This window comes from Balaenoptera physalus, assembly GCF_965194825.1.
Source record: "Balaenoptera physalus genome assembly, chromosome: 1".
Classification (NCBI taxonomy): Eukaryota; Metazoa; Chordata; class Mammalia; order Artiodactyla; family Balaenopteridae; genus Balaenoptera; species Balaenoptera physalus.
The window spans coordinates 58,987,113-58,999,040 of NC_138882.1; the positions used below are offsets into that span (position 1 = coordinate 58,987,113).

Below are 11,928 nucleotides of genomic sequence, written 5' to 3' on the forward strand. Positions count from 1 at the left end.
CAGATGTTCACCAGAACCCCTTCACCCTTTGGGCAGGGTCCCCTCATCTGCCTTCCTCCAAGGACCTTCTTTACAAGGCACAAGTCTCACAACTCCTACAAGCTGGAACAATAGGTCTGAACAGCATATTCCCACCTCAGGATCTTTGTATCTCCTGTTTCTTCTGTGTGAAAAGCTCTTCCCAAAGATATTTGACTCCCTCCCTCATTTTACTCTGGTCCCTTAGTGTCAGTTTATTAGGGAGGCCTTTCCCACCTCCTTTCTACAACCATAGCCTCCTTCCCTCCTCCCATCACTTTCTGTCCCCTTGCCCTGTTGTATTTTCCTCTGTAACCCTTATTAACACCTGACTGACATGTTATCGATTTATTTTTTATATACTGATTCTTCATGTGATCGCTGCACGTCTTCCTGTCTGGAGCTCCCAGCCCCTAGAACAGTGCCTGCTGACTCAGGTAGTGCTCCTGTGTTTGCTGAACACAAGTGGTTGAATAGGAGACTTTCCACTTGCCTTTAATCTGGAGTGACAAGGAGCCTCCGACCATTCTGGGGCTTTTTAGGACAGTTCCTTGTAACTTCATACTGTACACAGGGGCCCTCGAGATGTCCAGGGTCTAAATCAGTCAAGAACTTAGACGCAGCTTCAGTCTAGGTAGAGGTTTCCTGTCTGATGAATAAAGAACTCTTTAGAATGCCTATGACCGTACCAACTTCAAGGAGTCTTCAATCACACAGAAGGTGGCATACTTGTATCCTGTGAATACAGTTGCAGCAATCCTTATGATACTGTTTTTGGCTATTTAGGAAGAAGGAAATAAATATAAACCTGCCCTTTATCTCCATTAGTTTGGCTTCATCTCCCCAATAACTAAAATAAGTAAAAATAACAATATGCATAAATAAAAATAATTCGTTCTGTTTGCTTCTTAGAAGTATGTCAGTAGTTGCATGTATGTTTTTCACCTGCCCCACCCTTTCTCCTGATCCCCCAAGAGAATTTTTCGAAGTATTTCCCACCCAGCTCATCCACCCTAGAAATGTCCTTGGCAGCACCCTGAGGCCCCTGCTCCTGTGCCCCCTCCCACCACTTCAAGGCTGAATGGGGAATGAGTCCACTGTACACACAGGTGTAACCATTGTGTGTCCTTGACTGGGTCACTGACACATCAGCTCTTAGAGGCCTGAAAGTAGCACCTGTTTCAGAATATTTCTCTTCTCTCCCCTATGATTAGATAACGTGGGCTCTTTTTCTCTCTCTTTCCCTAAAAACCTGTGAGAAAGAGGATATTGCACTGAGAGGTAGAAGACTACCTCTCATTCTGGGCATTCAACTTGGCTAGTTATATACTATTTTATTTATATAGAAAATAGACTATCTTCTACCTCCTGGTTTGGTTAACCAGGAAAAAAGAAAAAAATTCCTGCAAAGTTCTCATCAGCTAGGTATTTTCTGACTAAGTTTGAATTTGTGAACATGTTCGCCTTTTCCTTTACTATAGAGATGAAGAAGAAAGTGAGGGAGTATGGGTAGGAAAGGTGGACCTTCTTTCTCTGGACCTGACTGAACTTTAAAACTTCTCTACTAATTAACCAGCACTGGGCTCTACACTTTGCTTAACCCTGGGAGCAGGTCATCAGCCTTTGACCTCAGGCCTCCCCTCCTCACCAGCTCCATCCCCCATCCTAGCCTCTGGAACCTCATCCAGATTTAGAGGAAAGAACCAGTTCAGAGGGATTGCCTCAGACCACACTATCTCCACTCGCCCAGACCTGTGGAAGATTAGCAACCATGCTTTCCAATGGGATAGGAACTGTAGCTGCTGGAAAGAGGTAAGAGGGGTGAGCTTTCCCTTTGCATGCCCTCACTGGGTTTTCTGACCTCTGAGGGACTCACCAGGATGACCTCGACACCTTCGAGAAGACCAGGCCCTCTCCCTGGTAGTTTTAATCAGACTTGTTTGGAAGATGTCATTCCAAGTGCCCTCCCCCCCACTCCCTTCTAGGGGTAAGGCCTTTCCCTAAGCCACACCTTAGATTCTTAACCCAAGAAGCAAAGGGGATGTCTTCCCTTGTACAGAGACGTTGCATCAGTGTCAGCCCTCACAGCAGTCCAGGAGATACTCCAAGGGAATTGCTGGGCCTGCCATACATCTGAAAAGAGGGCAAATTTAATCTATGAGGACCTCCTAACTCCCTTTTTGCTCCTCCTTCCACTCAATTCCCCCCTGCCCCACCCCCGTCACATCCCCCATCCCCCCACCCAAGGTCTCAGTGACCTTTGACAAAGGACTGCAGCCCTCAACATCACACACATCCCCTTCTTGATCTGGTGTTTTACAGGAAGCTAGAAGTGAGGCTGTGGCTTGACCACCTTGGTTTTTCTTTGTGCTTAACAGAGCTCCTAGGGCCCCCTCAGCCTCCACTTGTATTTCCAAGTGTAGCTGAGGGACAAAATGGGAAACAGAGGCAAGCAAGCTGAGGAGAAGAGTGGCAAGATTCTCTCTGCTTCCTCACCCTGCCTTCCATAGCTCCCTCAGTGCCTCTGCTCTCCCATTCTGTGCCTCTGTTCTTAAAAGGACTGCAGGGTTCACTTCAGATCATGCAAGAAGCCAAGTACCCCTCAGCTGCCCCCAGCTTCCAGCCAGCCCCACACTTGCCCAGCAGACCACTTTGGTGAGTTCTTTCTTCACTGCGTGCATAACCTGCTTTTCTGCTGGGGGAAGATTGAGAAGACTCAGTACCCTCATACAGACTCCCCTCTCTAGACCTTAGGGCCCCAAGTCAGCCACAGGAAGTTCCTGGCCCCTCATGTCTTATCTACAAAAACATTACAGAAGAGTTTCTCTCTTGGTTTACTTAATTGGGTGTCCCAATTCTCCTAATTTGTCAATTTCATGATCTCATTTTTTTAAAAAGTGAAATTAGTTTTATTTACTTTAGCGAACACACGTTGGAAGTTACTAAAATGTCTAGGAATCAGAAAATGATGAGGGCCTGAACTAAGGCAGCGAGAGAACAAGGAAACAGAATGCATAGAATCTAGGGTGTGACTAATGAGAAGGGTAAGAGGGAGAAATCCAGGGTGGCTCTCAGGTACCTGTGGGTCCCATTAGCTGAGTTGAAGGGCACAGAAGGAGAAACATGTGTGTGGGTGAGAGTTATGAGTTCAGTTTGCTCATATTTCACTAAGGAATCTGCAGGACATCCAGGTGGAATTGTCCGGCAAACAACTGGTCTGGAACTCAGTGGAAGGATTAGGCTGGAGCTAGAGACTTGGGGTTTTCAGCACATTGATTGTGGCTTTGCCCCATTCATTCCTTCTTAACCCTCTCATATTGCTGAAGTCCCTCTGCTGAATCAATCAAACTCCTCCCAATCCTTTAACATCCAGGTTAAAAATCCATCTATTTCTGAGGCCTTCCCTAATCAGCTTCTGTTAATGTCTCCTCCAACTGACCTAAGTTTTCACTGGGCACTAAAGTTCTCTGCCGTTTTTCTTGTGTGCATGTCCCATCTCACCAATTGGAAACTTTGCATTCTTTATATCTTCCAGCATGAGGCCTTGGGCACACAATACTTCTAATAACCTCAGTTGCTTCAATAGTTGATTCTAATTTCAACATGACTATGGCCAGGCAAGTGAAACTATCCACTTGTAAGGAGTCCAGGACTGGACTTGTCCTGGGCCCTTGTACTTTCCAAAGATTTTGGCCCTCCTCCTGGCCACAGCAGGTGGGATGGTAATCTATGCTTTACTGGGGCAAATCTGTGGTGGGCAGTGGGACAGGTGATTTCTCAGCCTAGCTTAACTCAGCTTTCTGTCCCCCTATAGGAGTGTATGTCTTCTCTCCTTGCTGCTTATTGGCCTCTGGGGCTGTGTGACCTGTCATTGGAGCCCTGGGGAGGACATCTGCACAGCCAAGCCTCGGGACATTCCCATGAATCCCATGTGCATTTACCGTGCCCCAGAGAAGAAAGCAACCGAGGGCGAGGGCTCAGAGCAGAAGATCCCCGAGGCCACCAACCGGCGGGTCTGGGAACTGTCCAAGGCCAATTTCCACTTTGCCACCACCTTCTATCAGCATCTGGCAGACTCCAAGAATGACAAGGACAACATTTTCCTGTCACCCCTGAGTATCTCCACAGCTTTTGCTATGACCAAGCTGGGTGCCTGTGACAACACCCTCAAGCAGCTGATGGAGGTACAACCCAAAGCCCTTCTGCCTAACCTCCTTGCTGGAACACCCAGGAGAACATCTATGTGTTGGTCTAGAGCCCTTTAGAGACTTTGGGTGGTATCCCAGTCTCTTTGTGTTTCTTTTTCTCTTTCTCCTTCCTACCCTTTATTCTTCTTTTATCCATTTATTCATCTAGAAAACACGAGCTGAGCATTTATGCTGTGCCAGGCACTGTGTTGAAGGGACTCACAACTATTGGTCAGGGGCTGACTGGCACTGTGCTCGTCACCCATGTTAGCCAGGCTGCTTTACCAGACCCACCGCTATTTTCTTTTGGCTTCTACAGGTTTTTAAGTTTGATACCATCTCTGAGAAGACATCTGATCAGATCCACTTTTTCTTTGCCAAACTGAACTGCCGACTCTATCGAAAAGCCAATAAATCCTCTGAGTTGGTATCAGCTAACCGTCTTTTTGGAGACAAATCCCTTACCTTCAATGAGACCTACCAGGACATCAGTGAGATGGTATATGGAGCCAAGCTCCAGCCCCTGGACTTCAAGGTGAGTTGCAGATGTCATCCCTGACCTCAGAGTTCTTCTTCTCCGCTCAGAAATTAAAGAGATAGAGAAGCAGGATCCAAATTAACACTGCTATGGTAGTTGAAGCAGGTGGAGGTGTCATAATACTATAAGTCGGAGCCCCTGGGATATGTATTCTTGCTTGAAACCTGAGAAATCAATGTAATCTCTGGATTGTAGAGGCTGCTCTGAAAAAGTTATATAAAAGTCCTGCAACAAAGAAATCTACTGACTTTATTCAATCAGTATTTCTCAAGCTTTTTGGACCACATGGGCATCTCTCCTGCCCTCCCCCCAACTCCTGCGTCACTCATTAGCTTCCCAGAGAACATATCTCATGAATACTCATAAAAGTTCAAATTTCCAGAGTCAGAGAAGATAATATTTTGTTTTCTTTTCTCAGACTATATCTTTCTCCTCTTCTGTTTCTTTATTTCTTCCTCTTTTTCTTTCCTTTCTTTCTCTTTCTTCTGGTACCATTTATTAACGATATGGAAGCTTCACGACACTATACTAGATATGTGAGGTTTCCGCAATCTGGGTTAGAGACATGGCTTAACCAAATGGTGGGAAAGAGCAGAGGGATGATGGACAAGATAAAGTGCTTCACGGGGAAATGGAGAAGCCAATTGAATAGCACAGTTGGGTAGGTTTGTTTCCTGTTCTCTTCAGGGAAATGCAGAGCAGTCCAGAGTGACCATCAACCAATGGATATCCAATAAGACTGAAGGGCGTATCACTGATGTCATTCCCCCAGAAGCCATCAATGAGTTCACTGTCCTGGTGCTGGTCAACACCATTTACTTCAAGGTACTCAAAATGTCCCTGGAGAGACCTCAGGGATGACTTGTTTTCCCTCCAGCTTACCCTCTTTCATACCATTGGGCATGTGTCAGTAGGTCTTTTTGAGAAATGGTACATGCATGGTCTGGGTAAAATACAAATTTGCTGAGTCTAGAGTCATGTCTAGGGCTGTGGCTACTGGGCTGAGGTCCAAAGGGGGCCTGGTAGTGTCTCTGGGCCCAAGGCAAAGTGTACACACTCACAGACCCAGCATGCTCAGCAGCAAGGTGTGCGTGGTAATAAATTCTCATATATATGTGACGATTTCTCCTGTCCTTAATTAACTCCATTTTGAAATCTGGAACAAAATGACAGAGTCTATAGACAATCCTCAGTGATGAGATATTGTCCATCATCTAGAGCAGCTTCTGCAGTGACTCAAAATTCCTCTTGCCTGAAGCTTCTGAACCTCCTGATGCCAGACTAACCTCAAACTTTGCAGAGGCCTTGTTACATGATCATGCAGACTCGGAGAGTCAAGAGTTCTAAAGACTGTTCCAACTTTATTACATTTAGGAAGGATGAGGGAGAAGGTACTGGGAATAAACAGACCATTGATACTCAGGAGGGCCTCCAGCTTAACGCAGGTTGAATTGTGCCCTTCCCGGGTCATGCTCCAGATACACTCTTCTCCCCCACTGGGCCCAGGGGGTTAGCCAGTCACTGCTGTTGTCAATTATTCTGTTGCCTGGGGGGGTCCCTCACCCTAAGAATGGAGTAGGTTGCATTTCTACAATGTGTACTGCCCTTTACAATTTATGGAGCACTTTGCCTTTTATTAGTCCTCCTGATCTTCATAACATCACAAATGTGAACTTGGGCTGCTCAGACAGTTTACTTAATTTAAATTCTGAGTCTTCCATTTCTGACTGCAAACTTGAGCAAGTTACTTGTCACTTTTCTATGCCCCAACTCCTGCATCTATAAGATGGTAATAATGATACATCTACCTTACACGGTTACTGAAGGGATTAAGTTAATGCACATAAAATGCTTGGAGCAGTGCCTGGCACACAGTAAGCATCCTTACAAATATTAGTGATAACCAGCTCCTAATCTTACAGATGAAGAACCACCACTCAAAGAGTTAAATGACTTGTCCCAAAATCAAAGAGCCAGAAGATGACAAGGAATGATAATTACAACTCAGAAATGTCAAAGGAGTGTCTTGTATCCCCTCCTTCTTTGAACAGAAAGTTGGCCAGGCCTCACTCTCTGCCCGTCAGGACTCCCAGATGACCCCCTGGGGTTATTACCTCTGTCTGGCTTTATTCATCAGGGACAGAGCCCAGCATTTTGAAGGATGGCCTTTGAGAAAGAGGCTGGTGGGAGGCAGAAAGCAAAAGGCAATTAGATTTAAACTCCAGAAGAGACTTGCAAAGAGGCCAGTAGGTTGTTCTTGTTTTTATTTTTCTTGTTATAAAAGCAAAGTCACTGCTGAAAATCTGGGAAATACAGAAAAGTTCACAGAAAAAAAAACGACTCATGATTCTATCACTCTGACACAGTCAGTGTTAAGACCTTTGCATGCATATCCCTCTAGCCTTTGTTCTTAAAAATTACACTTACATATTAATGTAATAAAATATTGTGACTACTTCCCATGTCAATATTCTCCTACGGATGTTTTTGGTCTTCTTGCTTTGTGATTCTCCCACCTGGCGTCTTCTTCCAGGGCCTGTGGAAGTCAAAGTTCAGCCCTGAGAACACAAGGAAGGAACTTTTCTACAAGGTCGATGGGGAGTCGTGTTCAGTATTCATGATGTACCAGGAAGGCAAGTTCCGCTATCGGCGCGTGGCAGAGGGCACCCAGGTGCTTGAGTTGCCCTTCAAGGGTGATGACATCACCATGGTGCTCATCCTGCCCAAGCTTGAGAAGAGCCTGACCAAGGTGGAACAGGAACTCACCCCAGAGGTGCTGCAGGAGTGGCTAGATGAGCTGGCAGAGACACTGCTGGTGGTCCACATGCCCCGCTTCCGCATCGAGGACAGCTTCAGCGTGAAGGAGCGGCTGCAAGACATGGGCCTTGAGGACCTCTTCAGCCCTGAGAAGTCCAGGCTCCCAGGTGAGTGCAGGAAGGACTTTCCTCCTCTCTCTGCCCCCAAAGAAGTCTGACCAAAGGTGGAAGAGATGGGGAAAGAGTAGAAAAGGGCAAATCAGGACACCTGGATTCTAATCCCGGTTCTACTGCTAACTCAGGGAAATCCCTTCCCTCTCAAGGTGTCAGTTTTCTCTTCTGTAAAACGGGACGTTGCCTCTTGGATCTCCACAGGCCCATATGGCACTGGAACCTTTTGAGTCTGTAACTGATAGAAGAGATGGGACCAGGTAGAAAAGAACTTGAAAAGCATCGGAAAATTCAGAGCAAGGAGACAGATATGATTAAGAGCCAGGGACATCCGGGTCCCACAAAATAGGCATAGCTGACATGTAATAGCCCTTCTTCACCTGATATTCCAAAGGGCTCATGTGATTTCTAAGGTCACATGGACAGATACAGTTGCCTCCTTCCCAGTTTTGATACTTTGATAACGGTGTTACGTTGGTTTGGTTCTTCCAACCCACCATCCTTTAAAAATATGCATTAAAATCTCTCTCTCTTTTTTTTTTTTTTGGCCGCACTGTGTGGCTTGTGGGACCTTAGTTCCCGACCAGGGATTGAACCATTGGCAGTGAGAGCACGGAGTCCTAACCACTGGACTGCCAGGGAATTCCCTAAAATCTCTCTTTTTTAAAAAGGAGTTTACAACGTTAGTTAATTGGATTTACCTTTAATGGTCTGTCTTTAAACTAAGTCTGAAAACCACTCCCAAAGTGTTGCCACACTGGAAGGGAAGACATTCCGACCAGATGGAGTGAGTTTTTCTTTAAGAACAGAGTTCACCCCACCCCCCAACCCCCCATGAGCTGAAGCAGGAGATTAAATTCACAGGAGCCAGGCTGAATAAACCCAAAGTACTTTATTATTTTTAACATGTATTTATTTTTCAGGGTATCATTAAGTGAGGGTCCAGGATTTCTTTCTATTTTTCAAAAAAGCCCCAAAGGACCTCTTAATTTAAACTGAATTCCTTTCTGTGGGTTGAAGCCAACTTTCTCCCATTTCACAGAGCTTTCTCTGGTCTTCCTTCTAGGTATTGTTGCAGAAGGCCGGAACGACCTCTATGTCTCAGATGCATTCCACAAGGCATTCCTTGAGGTGAGTACACCTCTCTTCGCTCTCTATTCTTCTGCTGCTTTTTTATTCTCATGCTGCTTTATTATTCAATACATCAATATCTCATGTGATTACTAGCTTTGGAGTTGTTCCTCCACTGGCTCTTACAGTGTAGACAGCAGATGCGTGAACACTAGGAGACAGCTGTGGAAAAAGGCATGATTCCAGTGTCCCTCAAACCCCAAATCTGTAGCGCCCTCCTCCACGAGGACTGCTACAGTATAGCCCTGACTTGAAGCCCTCATGGTCTAATTGTTCCACCCTCCATCCTCTACCTCTCCTGGGAACATAGACATTAAGGGGAAGGTGACACAGGAAAAGCAGCCAGCAAAGGCATTCAGAGGAGGAGAACCAGGAGAGGATGAGCTAATGGAAACCCAGGAAGGAGTATTAAGACAATGGAAAGCATCTAGTAAGAAGATATTTTGAAAAGTGACCGAGGTGACTTTTCCCTGAGGAATTTGGACAGTGCAGTAGGGGCACATGCCTAGTTGTAATGGCTGAAGAGCAAATGGAAAGTAAGGAAGGGGAGCTGGTGAGTGCAGATCATGTCCTAAAGTGTGTTCCAGAAAACTAGAGCTCTAGACTACACTGCGGGTAACAGAACGTTAGATGGTCAAATATATGTATATCCTCTTCTTGGGAAATTAACAAGAATTAATGCACATTGGAGTGCCGACGTCTGAGCAGTTCCATAGTGAAGAAAATGGTTCAGTATTGCTTAACCTAGTGTTGCCCCAGCTAAGATGCCCATGGAACCCTTTACTAGAGTTAAGAGCTGTATAAAGCCTTTAGAACTTCTGGTTCTCAAACAAATACGGAGCTATATAGATCAATGGCATTAGCTTTCTGGGGAGCTTGCTTGACTCAGGATGGGGTCTGAGAATCTGTATATTTACAAAGCTCCTCAAGGAATTTTGATGCACAACCATGTTTGGGAACCATTTATACAGATTATTCTTTGGGGGAACCAGGCTATGAGGGAAATGTGATGGGCCAATGTTAGAGAAGGTCACAGGATTGAGGAAATTGCAAAGAAAGAAGATTGTGGTCAGAGAGAAAGGTTTCAGGGCATCGTGCTAGTAAACATAGTTGCAGAGTCCAAGCTCAGTGGAAAATATGTAGTTAGGAGGAAAGTGGAGGGATCAAGGGACAGGAGGAGGTCAGAGTAATTGTAATGGGAGTGAGGAAGTGTGATAGCTTAAAAAAACCAAAGGTTATATAGTCTGAGAGAAGGATAATGTAATTATAATCTCAAAAGTCTAGATGTTCTGAGAGATGGCAAGTTCAAGGTGTAGCCATGGACTGGTTTGCTTTAGTGAAGGTAATGCTCATTGGGTTTGATGAGATGAAAGACATGGGAGGTTAGAGTATTGAATGGGTCTCCTACCACGACATGTTAATTGTCTAGGTCACATGATAGCAGGAGTTAGGATAGACAGAAAGGCTGCGGGCTAGGCAACAAAATCCTCAATGTGGGAATATTATCCATAGAACGATAGATGTTAGTGACCTGTAGGACAACAGCAAGAGCAGAGGGATATATCTTAAAGACACTGAGGTCAGAACAGGGGATTTTACATGAGTACTGGATTAATGGTTTCGGAAGTAAAAACAACACTGATACCATATGGATTATGGAAGAAAGAGCACTTAGAAAGGCTGCAAGGGAAGATGAGTCCTCAGGGTTTTAACTATGACTGAGAATCTTCTTCCAAGGACCCCAAATAGAAGCTGGTCAGCTCAGACCTCCTTGAGGGCCTTGAGTAACTATTAAGAAGCAGAAGTTTACATTCATTTTGTCTACTTGAGCCCACTAAACAATGATGCAAGGCTCCTCCATGGCTCTTGGGAACCCAATACACACACCCCAACTGATTGTAGATCTCCTGAGAAGCCATTAAAAACCAGAATCTGATTGATTCGAATAAAAGGATCCTGGTCTTACAAAAGCTCCAGTCTGCTCATAAATTTAGTACTAGAATGATCATGAAAGAGATAGTATGGCCAGAAGGGAGGTGGTAAGGAAGGAGGGAGGGAGAGAACAGCATCAACCAGGTCCTGAAGACTCAGGGATCTGAAGTGCTTTCATTAGAGTCAGGGACAGAGTTTTGGTGACATTCTGGGTCCCCAAACAAAAGTTTCTAAAGATATCTCCCTCCAGACCTGTGCAGTTCTAATACTTAGCAGCGAGTTCAAATACCATCACTTCAGTCTATTACTCCAAGAAATACTCATCTCATCCAGCCAGAGGACCCTCCTCTTTTCATGGGCCCTAGTTCCTGAGTGGCTGCTTACAGTAGTTGTATCTGGGATCTTGATGCTCCAGGAGTGAAACTATCTCAACTGTAGTGCTCTAATCTGGAGTCAAAATGTCTTTTAGTATCTAGTACAATACCATATACAGTGGTGCCAGCCAGAAATGTGACAACCTCGTATACATCCCGATTTCTGGTTTAGAGATTACCTGATGGACCCTGGCACTTATTATTCAGCACAAGGCTTGCATGAATACAAGTGCTGACATCAATATTCAGTGGATGAAAGAAAGGCTAAAAGTAGGGTTCCAGAGGGAACCCAACCTGACCCAAGTGTACTTTCAGCTGGAAAACAAATGGCATTTTGAGGAATTGCTGTGTCCATGGATGATTTACCTGCCTGTAATGAGCTGCAGAGTAGCTAATGTAGCAGTTTGTTTCCTATTTGACCTGCAGGTAAACGAGGAAGGCAGTGAAGCAGCAGCAAGTACCGTCATTGGCATTGCTGGCCGTTCGCTGAACCCCAGCAGAGTGACCTTCAAGGCCAACAGGCCCTTCCTGGTTCTTATCAGGGAAGTTGCTCTGAACACTATTATCTTCATGGGCAGAGTAACCAACCCTTGTGTTAACTAAAATGTTATCCTTTATAGTTCTTCCTATTTTGGTTTGTGAATAGAAGTAAAAATAAATACAACTACTCCCATATCTCACAATTACAAATGGACTTTGCCACCTGAAATGAAGACAAGGAAAGGAGAAATGGATAGACATGCTGTTGGGCATTTGGTAAAATGAGGCTTTCAATTGTTCTCTACCAACCAGTGAACACATCTGGGTCAAGAAAGTGAAGA

General features: G+C 45.1%; 1 protein-coding gene across 1 annotated transcript; it reads left to right on the plus strand.

Annotated features, from left to right (window-relative positions):
- The first annotated feature begins 1,685 nt into the window (after window positions 1–1,685).
- SERPINC1 (serpin family C member 1) lies at window positions 1,686–11,782 on the plus strand. The gene is made up of 7 exons (XM_082438381.1): window positions 1,686–1,830; window positions 3,833–4,202; window positions 4,525–4,740; window positions 5,431–5,568; window positions 7,277–7,667; window positions 8,737–8,801; window positions 11,534–11,782. The coding sequence occupies exons 1-7, from the start codon at window positions 1,790–1,792 to the stop codon at window positions 11,708–11,710; spliced, it is 1,398 nt and encodes a 465-aa protein (XP_082294507.1). The 5' UTR covers window positions 1,686–1,789; the 3' UTR covers window positions 11,711–11,782.
- The last annotated feature ends 146 nt before the right edge of the window (window positions 11,783–11,928 follow it).

Excerpts from the sequence above, each read along its gene's own strand:
- SERPINC1 (XM_082438381.1), top strand. The coding sequence starts at position 1,790 with ATGCTTTCCAATGGGATAGGAACTGTAGCTGCTGGAAAGAG. Across the intron at positions 4,741-5,430 it reads TCCAGCCCCTGGACTTCAAG|GGAAATGCAGAGCAGTCCAG; the intron begins GTGAGTTGCAGA and ends TGTTCTCTTCAG. Across the intron at positions 5,569-7,276 it reads TCAACACCATTTACTTCAAG|GGCCTGTGGAAGTCAAAGTT; the intron begins GTACTCAAAATG and ends GTCTTCTTCCAG.